Raw genomic sequence first — 16,061 nt, 5'->3', positions numbered from 1 at the left:
CTATAGGGAAAGATAACGAGCGTGACTGACTGGGGTTAGACTGGCCTACAAAGGCATAGTTCTGGGAGCTAACACTAGTTGTTGTGAAAATGACAGGGTACAAACAAAAGTGTTATTTTGGAGTGGGAGTACACTTGTATTGTAGACGCTTACTATCACTCGAGAGACGGTATCATATACTTGTCTACCCACACAAAAAGAAACACCTAAAAAAACAAGGCAGACAGACAAGTTTGTTGGCTTACCTATCCCTGGGAACAGGGTTCACCTTGCACGCCTCTAAGAGGAAGCGCACCACCTCTGCATGTCCTGAAAGTAGAGCAGATGGCGGAGTTACGTAAGAAACAAAAAACACACACACTGCAGCAAAGACGTCACACACTTCGCAATGCAGCTGCCAAGGGACAGCAAATTAACCCCTACGAAACAGAGGGGGCTGAGTCTGCCAATCCCTCCCAGAGGACCCTGACATACACAATTTGTCCCCGTGTGTGACAGGAAAGGGAGGCTGTGAGACGCACCTTCTGCTGCTGCAACATGTAGAGCTGTCCTGGAGTCATAGTCCCTCTGCTCCATGTCCATGGAGGAGAGGGCAAACCTGCAGACACACCGACAGAAAGGTCAGCAGTGTCACAGAGATGGAAGATAACGGGCAGAGAAAGAAGACAGAAGTTATTCAGAGATACAAAAGAAGACGGATCATTACGAACAAAGGTATAATTACTCAAGTATTATGAATTTAACATGATTTTGAACATGAACGTGTGTGTCAGTGTGTGTGTCATCTGTGTGTAAGAGAGCTGCGTACTGTACCTCCTTAGTGCTGAGACGTCTCCGGTGTAGGCGGCAAACAGGAGATTGATGACAGACTTGACCTGGAGAGAAGGAGGAAAGCAGTTTGTGGAAACAGGCAAACACACACGCATGGGGTGGGGGATATGTGCCCTACCACAGTCCTTAACCAGCTAAAAGAGAAGCGGAATCTGCCAAACATCAATCAGGACTTCTGGATCCCAATCAACTCCTTACAAAAACCCCATGGCAATGGCAGTATTATTAATTATGTAGAATGTAATGCAATGTAAGACTTGCCAGGAGGCCTTTTTACCCCCTTATGTCTAAGCATCTCTCATTGTGACTGACTGAATAGCATCTATTCATTCTTTTGAGAAATGGCAGCGTGAAAATAGGCTACATCCTATATCATAAGCCTTGAGACATTGAACACGATCATATATGACCTGTTAACTTTGGTGTTGTCAAAACATGACTCAAGGCTCCTTAAGAATCATCTTATTAACTGGGTGGCAGAATAGAGAACCTTCGCTAATAAAGCTGTCAATATTTAATATTGTCCCAAAATATATATGTATTTTTAAAATTCTACTAGCTATTTGTGTGCAGTGAGACCACTGTGAGCAGTTAGTAAGACCAATAGGTATGTTTGTGAGTAGTGAGTGTATTAGGAGTGATTTAGGAGTTAAGAGTGAGTTCTCTAGCCCCAGGCAAACCGTGAGTCCTGGCTCAAGCTGTAGGCTACAGGGGATATTGACAGATTTATTAGCCAAGGTTCTCTATTCTGCCACCCAGTCAATAAGATACTTCTTAAGGAGCCTTGAGTCATGTTTGAGGAGCTACCAGTATTGACTACAGACCAGATACTATGGTTGGATTATGGCAGTGTTTTCTAAAGAGTTGATTGGAGAAATAAAAAAGGTAGAGATTCACATATTGGGAGTAACACTATGGCACTAGCATAGAAATAGAATACAATTTGAGCGTATTCTCTTGTGGTCCATTTACTAACTTGAAGCTTTAGCAGACTATGTGTGGCTTATCTGCTGCATTGCAGGCTATGGGTCTGTGGTAGCTTTCTCTAATCTAATCATCAACCACTAGAGGGTGCTGAAACATTCCTGAAGGCATAGTGACATTGCCTTCAGTAAATGGTCTCATGTTTTTCCCATTTGGGTGGCGGTGGTATTGTGGGTAGAGCTTCAAAGCGTCAAAGTCTAATCATGTGAACTACTGTTTGGATCGGAGTTCGATGCTTTAGATACTCAACTGTGCTGGAGTGAATTAAAAGAGTGAATAAAAAAAGTAAAAAAATAAAACAGTCAACAGTGCTGGGGTATCAAAAGCATAAAACCCTTGATTCACATTCACAACAAACCAGTAAACCAATCAATTAATGCATTAATCAGTTAATGACAATATGGAGTTATTACCAATTTAGATGTTGTTTTTTTTGCTTGGGGAGGAACAGTTGTACAGTATTTCTGTAACATCTCAGAATCATTTTGATGATGCTGCAGAATTCAGAGACAACTGCCCAAAACAGAACATATCGGAGCTCCACATCACAGTAAAACACCAATCAGAACAGAATAAAGCAGGGCAAAACTCAGCATAGCTGTAAGTAGCATAGCTGGCAGAACTGAACCATGTAGAATAGAGTAGAGCAAAGGCATTTAGCAGACCAGTGTCACAACTCGGTAGCAGAAAATAACTACTTAGACAGCAGAGCGCAAAGCAGAGTCGTTCCATATCATTTCAGCAAGCCCTGACACCCATCATCTCAGAATGTTCTGAAATCGTATTTTTTTTGTAGTTAGAAGCAGATAAAATGTGCATTTCTGCAACATTATTTTCTTAAAATGGAATTTGATCTGAGAAATTAAGCTAATTGATTGCAACCAATTTGGCCCTTTCAGATTTATAGGATTCATATAATATTCAATAAATATAGTAACTAACATCCAATTTGGACTCAACTTCTTCTTACTATTGAGTAAGACATGAGGAAACTAATACAATGGTTAAAAGCCACCCACGGACCCCCCACACCAATCCCACCCCAACAACCAGTATACAGTATCAGTTCTGTCTGACAAGTAAGTATGGAGCTGCGGCTTGAAGTATTGCTTCTTCATCTTATGTGATGTATTCCTGTGAATCTAAATATCCCCCCCCCTCCCCTCCCCGTTCAAAGAAATTAGCCATTGAAGTCACTTGCATTATTTACCACAAAAAGATAGCATCCTTTTCCAACCCACAGTCATCAACAAACATGGGCTATGTAGGCTAGTTTTGATATAAACACAAAAGTACACACCCAATGTGTGGCAGAGAATCTCTGAACCACGCTGTTCATATGGGGCCAGGAAGGCGGTTTGGACCGAGATTCTTTTGACTATTAAGAGGCTAGACACGGACATGCCACTTAGACACGCCCAGTCTGAAAATTGTGCCAATGGGGGAAATGTAACACCATTGGCATTTGACCAAAATTGCCACTGCCATAGAAATATAAGTAAATCGTATAATTCTATGGCAGTGACTACATCTCCCCCACACAGGTATTATAATGTGTGCTTGAATCCAATCTGGCCTATATCAGCCCAGCCCTACACAGACACAGGTCACTGTAGGTTAGAACACACTGCAACACACAACAAGCGAGCACAGCATGTCAAGGGTAGTCCAGCACATTCCCATAAAAAATGTCTAGACTGTATACAAAAGTGTATACAATTCAACCTATTAAAACAGAACTGGCTCAAAAGAGGCCAATTTTGATTACTAAATAACTTAACTACTTTGATAGTTATTACCCCCCTTATCACCCTGAAGCCGAAAACAGTGACTTTTCAGTCACGTTTGTTATATGTGTGATGGATGTTCCTTGACAGACTGAAAAAGAATGGCTACAACAGAAATACAAATCACTAACCATACTATACAGACAGACATAGTACAGCAAGGAACACAGTTGCCAGCAAAGAGAGCACACTTGACTTAACTCACCAAGTAAAAACTGGTTCAGAACAATGACCGGAGCGCGAGCATACAGACCAAGCTCACACAGATCAAGCACAATGCATTCTGGGGTCTCTTCTGATTGGTTCCATCAACTCTGAAAGGATGCACTGCACTGCATACCACACAAGACCCCTCCCCAAATCACCCACCCCCCTCACCTTTCTTTTACCTGCTCAGGTTGAACTGTGACCAGAAGAGTCAAAGCTAGCCACAGAAACTGCACTTTCAAAGTATTTATCACACAGACATGATCAGGTACAGTATTTACTTGGGAATTATATGGTAAAATGGTAATTACATAAGAATAACCAACTAGTTAACATTAAATTACTGATTGTTACAGATTGTTTAAGATTCATTAAAACCTCTAGGCACCGTTTAGTACATACCAGATACAAAATTACCAATTGTGTTGAAAGTAAGTATCAAAAACTACCCATTGATACCACAATTTCCTAGTAAGCGAATACCAGTGGAAACAATATAACAAAGTGCTATCACAAAATCTGTTAACTAATAAAACAACAGGGCTAAACCACTTAGTTTCAATTGTGGTAATTTGACAAACAGGTATTTGTTGGTTATAGTACTTTATTGGTTTATAACATGGGGCAGCAAGGCAACATGGTTTCAACAAGTACTTCACCTGTCATTGCAACACACTTCTAGCATTACAACTACTGAAGCTCTTTGCTTGTATTTGCAATACTGGCCTCTTGTAGAACTACAAGGTTCTACATGACAAATACCTAGTGTTCTCATCCAAACCAAGAGTCAGTGTCTTTACTATGAGGAGAAAGCAACACCCTTTTATGCCCAAGACACCAAAACCAGTTTGAGTTAGAGTAATAAATCAAAATTCCAGGTAGATCCGGTTAAGATCTGAGGAGCTCACGAGAAGTTCACATTAAATGCACTGATACACATTCTCAATAAGTTATCAGTGTAGGCTGCTGGTGTGTTTAGTGTATAAGACTTGGAGGGCTATAGCTGTTTTCCCCAAGGCACAGATATGGAATGAAACAGAAAATAAACATGCAAGGAGGACTAAAATGAACTTTAAAATATCAAGGGGGGGATTCAAACACATTTATTAAATCATACAAAAATATGCCATTTGAAAGAAACAGTAAAATAATGACATTGTGGGAAACAAACATGTTGCTGTGAAATCATAAATTGTAATGAAAATACTGGTACGGCATTCAAAAAAACCCTTGTGTAAAATTTGATTGGGGTTATTAGTCACATTTTGCAGTAGAGTAGAAAGGTTCAGTAAGCCACATAACTTCCTCCTGTAGCCTCTAACGACAACCTAACTCCTAAGTCTTGCAAGCTTTCAGCCCCTGCATTCTCCATATTATGTCAACATGGGCAAGACATTAGAAAACCCACTCAAATGTGTTTCAGAAAACACAAGTAGCAGAAAACAAAAATATACATTTTCAGTACAAATAAATAGGATTGATTTAACATAACTTATTATTTGGTAAATTAGCATTAGCAAGCAAGTTAACATTAGCTGCTAGGCTAGCTACAGCTAGCTTCACTCCACAGTGACAGAGGCTTGTGAATGCTTTGCACCACACACTGACTGACATCTCAAAGGCCTACACTTAAAAAAAAACATCCTTAGTGAAATAGTAGTCCTAGTTCCAAATCACAATTTTAAATGAAGTCGAAGCATATAGACATGACAAAACAACAAAAATATATTTTAAGTAAAAGTCTGATACTAAAAAAAGCTAAAAACAAACTAAAAGTATATGGGATAGGGTGGGGTCAAGTCAGTCAATTCAGGAATTCCAATTCAATTAATAAATTCCAATTCAATAATTGAAAAACAGGGCATCTATGTTCAATAATTTGTCAACAAACTGAAAGGGAAGCCATGTATCTTTCAAATTCTTTCCATTTACGAATTTCACATTTAAATCACTTCCTGAATTGACTTCAATTCAAATTGACCTCAACCTTGGCCGGTATGGGACCCATAGACTTACATGGACCCACGAGAAGAGCACATTCATGACGAAGTCATGGGTAACATAGAGCTACTACAGTGTATACCAATTCAACAGTTCCGTTTCAAGCATGATTGGATAAAAACATTGAAAGAAAAACAGCAGCCCCAGCAGCAGGACACCCAAGGCCTTGACTGACGTACATGTGCAAATGTGGCCAACGTTTGTGAAATAAGTTGATTCCCTTGCCGTTCTGCGCTGCTGTTGAGTTTCATCAAGCTTACTGCAAGATAACAATCCCCCCAAAACACACGCACGTCAGGCAAATACAGTCTTTGGGAAAAAACTGTAGATACTGTACAGTGCATATGGAAATAAACATGATGCATTCTTAAGCTACAGTATAGATAAGAGGACTGGTTTCCCCTTCCTCTTTAAGGGTAGCTAAGCGTCATTCACAGTAATAATACGGATTAAATATAATTGGTAACAATGTGTGATCCCACTTTCTCTCAACGGTATACTGACTTGTACAATACATATTCGTACATATACGTATGACCTATATAACCATGATATGCCATCCGACATATACATACTGCAACTGCCTATGGAATAGATCCAGCAGGATTCTACTAGGCTATGTCATGAAAACTAAAGGCTTGTGCGGTGTCATGTCTGTCTGGGCCAGGGTCAATGTCCCCTCAGCATGCGTCACAGCTTAGATCAACACGGTACACACACACACACCTCAAATACAAAAAGGCGCCCACACACACAAAAGGGGGTGGAATGAATCACCTTTCACGTCCTTGATGAAAAGCTTTGGTCCACTCAACAGCAGTTGAGAAATCGGCTCATGTGAGATGCGTTGCTGGTATGTGAAAGGTAAAGCACTGGTATGCGAGTTAGAATGGTCCGACTGATATTGTGTCCGTGTCATGCCTGATAAGTGCCTTATCGTTATAGGCTCAGTTTGCTCTTCTAAAAGCATACTACAAGCTCTATGCAGACGCGAATATCGAAGTGTCGCAATGTCGTTTTCATCACAAAAGGGGCGGCTCCTTGTAAAAAGGTCTGGCGTTCGGTGTACTGTTTTACTACCTGAAAATTGAGACATGCAGTATCATTACTTCTGCAGCCGTGGGGGCAGTATTATTGCTTGATTCCTTGATCTGATATATATATATATATATGCGATTCATCAAAGTAGACTATTTTGCATTGATAACCAAATATAAGCTCAGCAACTGTTCAAAAAGTAAACCAAAAAAAGAATCCACCCAAAACGGTATTTGTTTAGAAATAATAACTAGTGATTACAGGCTACTGTGAAATGGTAGAACCTGCTGTAGCCAACTTGCTAGCCATGTGCTTTTTTACTCCATGACCAAAACATGCTTTTCTATTTTTAACTGATATGGGAATGAATACACAAGCACTATATCAAACGGGGATAATGTTTTAGGTTACACCAGCAAGTAGAAGAATATTTGCCAGGGCATATTTCTAAATGATAAATCTGATTATTTCACATGGAGATGTGGGAAGCTAAAAAGACTAGCTAGCTTGCTATGTTTTAGCCAGGTTAAAGCCAGCTAGCTCCTATAAGCAAGGGAAGGCTACTGTTCCTTGTTTTCCAAAAAATGAAAAGACCAAAATAAAAAAATAAAAAATAAAGGGAGGGACCGGAAAGGATATCCTGTTGCCAAAAGGTGTCCTCTACTCCACCCACACACATAGATCAACCGAGTTACGCTTGTAGTAACCTTAAGAGCCTGTCAACGCATACAAATATAATGACATTATATTTCTATGTGTCAAAGCACAACACTCCACATCTTCCCTTGGCTTTTGGCTTGAGAAAACCTACAAAACAAAAACATTACAATGGGCCTAATACCCACACTGGCATGTTTGACAGATACAGGACTTCAAACCTGTCAGTAGATATTGAAGCACACATGAAATGATGAATCAAGTCTACATGCAAAGCCTCAATCTGAGCCAGGCAATCCCTTCAGGCCCCTAAAGTCTGACATTCTAGACAGGCAGCCGGAAGGGCTTCCCTCAGCTCTGCAGGGACACCAAGAACACAAGGGATGCATTTCAAACTCATAAAAGACACACCCTCGTCCACTTACCCTCGCCTTATTCCCTAGGGGGAATCCCCACAGCCATATTTGTCATCGGTCCAAATGATTAGCCAAGCAAAGGAAGTTTGCAACGTAAGCCCCTCAGCCCTCGTTTTTAATAGAGTTTGCGAGTGTACAATTATGTTCGCGTCAGGGTCTGAGACACCCCATAATTCAATTCGCGATGATTGTACATCCGCTAAGAAAAGTCCGCCAAAACTTAAAACCTCAACGTCAATATGGAGTCAACATACAAGTGTAAGTAAAAACGAATGTAAAGAAGTTACAAATTGTGCTACACAAACATGTCTCGTAAAAGTAATGATGTTTTTGTTTGGTTATCTTTTGGAAATTGTAGAAATAAAATATTTTCCTTCTTCAGAAGATCCAGCTAGACATGCTAACGTTATTTAGCTAATTCATTTGTTAGCTATGATACAGTAGGCATATTTTAATAATTATGTAGTTAATATAAGTAGACATGCACTCATAATTGGCTGTCGCGCATATAAAGCACCCACAAGCTGATGTGGGTGAATGAAAACCCAATCGTTGCGGGATGAACGAGTGAACGAATTTCCGGGCAAGGGCGGTCCATTTAAAAATCATGCCTTCCTCCCTCGCCCTGCAAGTGTATACTTGTCAGACGTCATGGGCGTGTCTGTTAAATGTTTGGATTGCAGCCACGGACACACAAATAAAAAATAAAAAAATTACAGTAACCCAGGTAGGATCAATTATCATTCATCACCAGTACATAATGTGACATTACATTATGTTAAAAAAAAATAAAAAAAAATTATAGAAATAAATAATCCTCTTGATAATTTATATAAATATATGAAGTCATATATGGGTGTAGAAAGGGGACAGGAGAAGGTGGGAGGTAGGGAGGTGAGGGGGGGTCCTAGTTGCGCTCCCCGACACTCTCCATCCTATAGACTACAGTGGTGGAGCTGTCCTCGTGGCAATCAGTGGGCACCACCTTTTTCCACAGAGAGTCTTTGAGAGCTAGCTCTTGCTGAAGGCTCTCGTAATCCATTGGTCCGAAGGTAAACTGCTGTTTCAAGCAACATGGGATAACAGATTAGTCGGGTCTGCCTGCACATGCCACGAGTGCGGCAGCTCTAGGGATGTGTGTGTGTGTGTGTGACTATCTATGCGTGGTTGGTAATGTGTTAAGTTCTGTAACTATGTAATGGAGAATGTGTCGGCCTTTCTTTATTGTGTCTATGACTGCTTGGCGTGTGTCTATGTCTGGTTTGCTCTGACAGAGATGCCACTTGCCTCTCAACATACTGATTAAAACACTATTAGACCAAAAGGAAAGGATAATTCAAAATGAATCCTAACCTTTCATTAATATTTGTTAACCAAGCATGCCAAAGCTTACTGACCTTGAGATTAAACAAAATTAAAATGACAATCCCCTCCAAAAGGGCAAACCAGATAAACAAGTGAATTCCCCAAAAAATATCTAAAATTATCAAACATCCACAAACATAATCCAAATGTCAATAAATTAGAGTGTACTGTAGCTATCTAAATAACTAGGGCAACAAATTTTCTTTAGGAACTCTCATTAGCGGCCCTTAAGGTATTTGGCTACAGCCAATTTAGCACCATTAAAATCAGGCACATTCTGTCATTCTGGGAAGGTGTGGTAACAATGGAAGAGGGGTGCGTCTGTGTGTGGAGGGGATGGTTGTTTCTATGTGTACTCACCCTCTGGTCGCCTCCCTCCCTGCGAGGATCGTGCTTCTTGGCAAAGTGCCTCAGGTTGTCGTAGTTGTGGAAGTTAAAGAGAGACACCAGGTCCTGAAACGCATAGAATGAGAGAGGGTCATGTTCAGAGGGAGGGAGGGAGACACAGAGAGAAAAAGACAGACAGAGTGACAGACAGAGAGAGCGAGTGAGACAGAGGGTGAAAGAAACAGAAAGAGAGAGCTCGGACTAAAAATCTAAACTCGAGTGTATCAGAATAGCGGTGGGGCCCGGGATTCGATCCTCATGCGGACATGTCCGTACATGTCATGTGCTGAAGGCGGTGACGCTAACCATTTGTCTAGTGGCAATGCCAGGTCACATGAGTAGGTAGAGTTAACACCAGAATTAGTACCAGCTAGAGAACACCTGGCCTTGATGGACCCTCCTTCCAGCCAATGACGCATCAGCATTCTAACAGTCTAATAAACACATTTCATATATGCTATCGGAAGAATAATAATTTGGTTGTGTTTATGAAGGTCTTACGTAATATTAGAATACTAAAAAACTATTACTTCAAATAATAATTGTATGAGCTTATGTTACTCTAGTCTATAAATAAAAACGAAAAACCACTAATTCAAGAGTTAAATCCATCATAACGGAATCATTATAATTTCGTTTTTGCAGGTTTAAAGAAACATTGTGATAATAAGAAAATGTATATAAAAAAAAAAAACAATAGCATATTTTAATGTATTATGTTACTAGTCTTTGCTTAGTAGCCAGAGCAATGCTGCCTCACAAGTGGCCATATGCTGAAAGTATGGACAACCCAGACATTCTTGTAAAAAGTGATATTTGGAAATATTTATTTATTTGACAACGGTAATTGTCATAAACGGCAGAATATGCCTTTCTGAAACTATATAGAAATCAAAATGTTTTACCTGCATGTGACTCTGAAGGATGATTTGATAAGGTGATGGTCCTTTCCCTGCATCTGTCATTTCTAAGCTATGTCCATCTCTTCATGTACAATTTTACAACTGATAATATTGTCACTCAGACTATTGTCAATTTAATCTTATCTTTAGGCTAACTCTTATTACGTATGAAATTAGTTTCGGTATAGTTGATGAGCCGGCTGTGCAGGCTGACTGGCATCGTTTGCTTCCCCGCGCTCATCAACTTGGATAGAGTCAAGGATATGTTTTGCATTATTCTAAAGGCCTACTGCAACAGCATGTTTTCATTTCCCTTACAATAAATTGGATTAGCAATAGAGTAATAGTAAATAAAACAGTAACAGCTTCTTTTTACAAAGTAAAACATGAAAGAGAATGATATCAACCCGCAAGGCGCGCATTCAAATTATCTGGTATAAACATGAGCGCCAAGGCTGATAAATAAGCATAAAACTCATCATTACACTATTGTTGTTCCAAATTAAAATCAACCTCTTCTCCCTCCTTGTCGTTCAGCTAGGCCTAATTTTGAATTCAATTGGGAAGTAAAGTGCACAATTAATCGCCCATTCATCCATTTGTCCATTCAGTGAGGAGAGAGAGACTCATTAGCACGTGGCTGAGTAAAGGCTCTAAATCATTTTCTGTTTGTGATTAATAAAAATAAAAAAAATAATAATAAATTACAAAAAAATAAATAAATTATCGGACAAATGAGCAATACAAAACAAACATTTTGAAACAAATAAAAAATAAATCAGGGAAGGAGCAGGAGGTTTCTTTTCTTTAAAAAATAAATAAAATCAAAACATCAGTGGCCGTTGGCCTATGGCAGTTCTAGTGTTAAAGAACATTGCGTTCTTGAACTACATGTTGACAGTGATCCCTGCATTGTTTTCCAGCCATGCGATCTAATCAATCATCACTTTGTTATTAAGGAGCAGACTAGCGTGGGGCCTCTCTCTTCGGCTCAGAGCTGTATCTGTATGTAACCTCACCGCCAATGACTGGGCCTCAATGAGAAAGCACCTACTAGTTCACTATGGGATATCACAAGTAAACATACATCTTCATACAGTATGTACCATTCATAAATCTTGTTATGCAACACAAGTCATACTGCATACCATTGTGTGAAATGCCATAACCAGCTTAGTTGGCGCAAACAGAAACTAGCATCCATCCAATTTTTTTTATACTTGTTTGAGTAGAGTAGACAGTAGAGAGTAGAGTATTACTTTATTGATCCCAACTTGGGAAATTGTTTTATGCGTCTGTGTCTATGTACTCGTCTGCACAATGAGTTTCTTTGCAGGAACAATAAAGTTTGAATTGTAGCATGAAGAATAGCTTAGGTTCCGAATCAAACTGTATGCATTCACTTCCCCCGTGACGCAGCAAAATAGAGGAGTCAGACAGTGACTTATGAATTAATAATGCCTGGCGGGGAAGGGATAAATGACTAGGGGGGAGAGGAGAGAGATGACGAAGCTACTTGGGCCCGGAAATGCACTAAATAAGGTGTTTCTGTGAGGCCTTGTCAGATGCTCCAGGAGGACTAGTTGGCTAGGCTAGCTCATTTCTGATGGTAGAAGAATTAATATGCAGTGGCGGCTCAGGGAGCGGGAGATAAGAAAGGGCGATATATAATAAGATGTAGAAATATGATCATGTGTGAGGGTGGTAGTAGTAATGTGTGTGTGTGTGTGTGGGGGGGGCTGAGTATGTCTATGCGGAGGTGTCAATGTGTGTTTGTCAGTGTGTCCCCGTACCGTGCAGAACTGAATGCCTCTGACACTGTTGCCCAGCTTGTCCAGTGGGGGAGACCAGCACATGATGCCCATGACGTTGGGCACCACCAGAAGGATGCCCCCTGCCACGCCCGACTTGGCTGGCAAGCCCACCTAGAGACACAAAGATGCAGGGAGAGGTTACCCACAACTCTGTGGACATCAGGGCCCAAAATGTAAGAAGTGCATTATCTAGGATAAGCTCCTCTTATTCATTATGATCTAAGACAAAAGTGATCCAATATTAACAATCATACTCAGACTCAAGGTGAATACAGGCCCAGGGCATTATACACACTAAGAGTAAGTGACAGACAGACACACAGAGTGAAAGCAATGAAGGAAAGCACAGCAGGGATCAACTAGATTCAGCCGCTGGGCCAATTCTTTTCTTGAGAGGATGGTCTGGGGAATAATTTGTAGACTGCAAATTGACCGCAAGAAGCCCAAACAGATATAAAATTTGACTAATACATAACCATTTCAAACCATGTTTACATTTGTATATGATCACGTGTCTCCCTATTATGCGTGGGAATACTTGATTGGATAATCGCGCAACATCTGATTGGATAATCCTCCATGGGGGCTATAGGTAGACCATTGACCTGGTTTGTTCTGGCAAGGACAGGGACTGGAGCCCAGTGGAGGGCAATTGGGGACATTGTGGGGCAGAGACAGGCTGGATGGGACTAAAAGGGTCATATTGGGCAGGAGGAAAAGGCAGATTTTGTCAGAGAGTGGCAGTATTAGGCAGAATAAGCTGTGCTTTAACTGGACCACAAAAGTCAATGTTGTGGACTGACACTCAAGGTGCATCTCAATAGTGTAAAATGGCTTCCTTTTCTTGTCTCCTCTTTCATCTGCACTTTTCTGAAGAAAAAAAAACAGGCCAGGTGAAAGCAATTTTTTTTGTCAGAGCAGATAAAGAACGGGAGACTGTGGAACATTTATATACAGCAGTGTTGTGGTGCTATATGAGCTATGGCGGTGAGGGACAGTATACTCACGTGGAAGGCGAACTGGCCAGAGAAGTCGTACATGCCGCAGGAGTGCATGAGGCTCAGCGTGTCACGCACTGCCTCCGGGCTCAGCACGCGCTCACCCGTGATTGGACAGAAGCCGCCGTTGGCCAGGGTGGCCGCCATGACACTGGCGCTCTCGCAGGTCACCTCGATGGAGCATAGCTGGAGGGACACAGACAGTTACAACACAAATGTAAGATCAAGCCAAACAGTTATAGTGATAGAAATATATTAATATAGAACTGTGAGTCTAGGGCATTGCGTACTCAATTCTTCTCCTGTCACAATATTGCCCCCAATCTGGATGAAAACATACTACAGTATAATCAAAATAGAGTGTATGCATAGAAAATTAAAACAATATACTATAATCAAAGTATATGCATTTACATGGAGTATAATGTACCCAGTACAACTACTCCTCTCTCTTGTCCTTCTATGGTTTTAGGAAAGGCTCCAGGTTATGCGAGTTCTCAGTGGGCCAAGGCAAACATTACCAAAGGACCAGCATGACCGGAGCCTATAGGTCAGTGGGCTGCCAACGCGACACCAGAGAAGAAGGCTGTCAACACCTAAAGGGATGTGACGTCAACACAGCTATCCCATTACACACATGCGTGCGCATACACACATTTCCCTTCTCAGCCAGAGAAGCACATGAACAAAGTCAGTCACCAGACCCAAAAAGAGAGAGGGGGAGGATTCACAATCCAGCCATTGCAATAAGCCTGTCCTCCCCATTTCTCCCTCCACTGGCAGTGTGTAGTTGTTGTGGGCTGTCTGTCTGTATGTACCTGGAAGTAGAAATCCAGAATGGACGTCATGTCTGTCCCCTCAGGAAAACACTGCAGAGAGAGAGAGAGGGGGGGAATAGAAAATGAGGAATGAACAGACAGATTACATCCATGCAATATATTTTGACATGACTGACGTGCTGTTCTGTATTTCAGCAATCTTAGATTATACATTGGACAGAGATAGAGAGCGAGATGGCTTAAGTTCAGTTACTCCTTATTAAGGAAAGATAGAGTAGCTCCTAAATCAAAATAAATACAGTTGAAGTCAGAAATGTACATACACCTTAGCCAAATACATTTAAAACTCAGCTTTTCACAATTCCTGTCATTTAATCCTAGTAAAAATTCCCTGTCTTAGGTCAGAAGGATCGCCACTTTATTTTAAGAATGTGAAATGTCAGAATAATAGTAGAGAGTGATTTATTTTAGCTTTTATTTATTTCACCACATTCCCAGTGGGTCAGAAGTTTACATACACTCAATTAGTATTTGGTAGCATTGCCTATAAATTGTTTAACTTGGGTCAAACGTTTCAGGTAGCCTTCCACAAGCTTCCCACAATAAGTTGGGTGAATTTTGGCCCATTCCTCCTGACAGAGCTGGTGTAACTGAGTCAGGTTTGTAGGCCTCCTTGCTCGCACACGCCTTTTCAGTTCTGCCCACAAATTTTCTATAGGATTGAAGTGATGGCCACTCCCAATTCCTTGACTTTGTTGTCCTTAAGCCATTTTGCCATGATGTCAAGCAAAGAGGCACTGAAGCTGAAGGCCTTCAAATACATCCACAGGTACACCTCCAATTGACTCAAATCATGTCAATTAGCCTATCAGAAGCTTCTAAAGCCATGACATAATTTTATGGAATTTTCCAAGCTGTTTAAAGGCACAGTCAACTTAGTGAATGTAAACTTCTGACCCACTGGAATTGTGATACAGTGAATTATAAGTGAAATAATCTGTCTGTAAACAATTGTTGGAAAAACTACTTGTGTAATGCACACAGTAGATGTCCTAACCGACTTGCCAAAACTATAGTTTGTTAACAAGACATTTGTGGAGTGGTTGAAAAACGAGTTTTAATGACTCCAGCCTAAGTTTATGTAAACTTCCGACTTCAACTGTAAATAATTTCCACCTACTAGCACTGACTTTGCTGCTAGCTAATTAATTTTTTTAAATGTACTTTCTATGATTGAGATATGTGGCTTTCTGATTGAGATATGTGGCTTTCCCCCTGGCTACAGTATCTTAAGATGAATGCACTAACTGTAAGTCGCTCTGGATAAGAGTGTCTGCTAAATGACTCAAATTTAAACGTAAAGGCAGCTCTCCGACTTAGCGAGTTGTACAATGCGAACAGCAAACAGTGCCAAGTAAGAGAACAGGGAGGATAAGAGGAAGTGGAAAGATGAGAGGGAGAGATAGCATCACGGTTCTGACCTTCTTTTCTTTCAGGTAGTAACCGATAGCGAAATTCCTGTCTCCTGACTCACGCTCCGACTGGAACCTGGGTAACAAAGAACACATCAAGAGTTAAGTCTACACCCATGTGAATTGGTGTGTTTTCTTCCACCACATTCCTTCATTGCGTCAAAATTAAAAGCCCTCTTCCAAATGAGATCATGAGCCTACTGTGATTAACTTCTGTAAACATCCAGACTTTAGACTGCATGCTTGCAGTCTAAACAATGATGAATCATGGAAAGGAGAAGGAGGCCACACAAAGGGGCTGCATCTGAAATGGTGTCCTATTACCTATTTACTGCATTACTTTTGACCAGGGCCCACACAGTGCACTGTATACAGTGCATTCGGAAAGTATTCAGACCCCTTGACTTTTTCCACATTTTGTAA

General features: G+C 40.7%; 1 protein-coding gene across 7 annotated transcripts in view; it reads right to left on the bottom strand.

The window, feature by feature from the left end:
- LOC106586143 (glutaminase kidney isoform, mitochondrial-like) overlaps window positions 1-16,061 on the bottom strand; it is a 61,679-nt gene that overhangs the window by 2,800 nt on the left and 42,818 nt on the right. For 4 of the 7 annotated variants that reach the window (XM_014173040.2, XM_014173041.2, XM_014173042.2 and 1 more), the window contains exons 10-17: window positions 15,648-15,714; window positions 14,206-14,256; window positions 13,397-13,573; window positions 12,369-12,500; window positions 9,647-9,739; window positions 814-875; window positions 522-598; window positions 246-309 (exon numbers count right to left, since the gene is read on the bottom strand). In XM_014173040.2, coding sequence (XP_014028515.1) covers window positions 246-309; window positions 522-598; window positions 814-875; window positions 9,647-9,739; window positions 12,369-12,500; window positions 13,397-13,573; window positions 14,206-14,256; window positions 15,648-15,714 — 723 coding nt within the window. Of the gene's footprint in view, window positions 1-245; window positions 310-521; window positions 599-813; window positions 876-4,896; window positions 8,982-9,646; window positions 9,740-12,368; window positions 12,501-13,396; window positions 13,574-14,205; window positions 14,257-15,647; window positions 15,715-16,061 lie in introns of those variants that run through there. The other 3 variants (XM_014173045.2, XM_014173046.2, XM_014173044.2) reach the window with 2 other exon arrangements.

The sequence above is a fragment of the Salmo salar genome, chromosome ssa25 (assembly GCF_905237065.1).
Source record: "Salmo salar chromosome ssa25, Ssal_v3.1, whole genome shotgun sequence".
Taxonomy (NCBI): Eukaryota; Metazoa; Chordata; class Actinopteri; order Salmoniformes; family Salmonidae; genus Salmo; species Salmo salar.
Note: the sequence above shows the minus strand (reverse complement) of the source record. Positions and strands in the feature narration are given on the sequence as shown.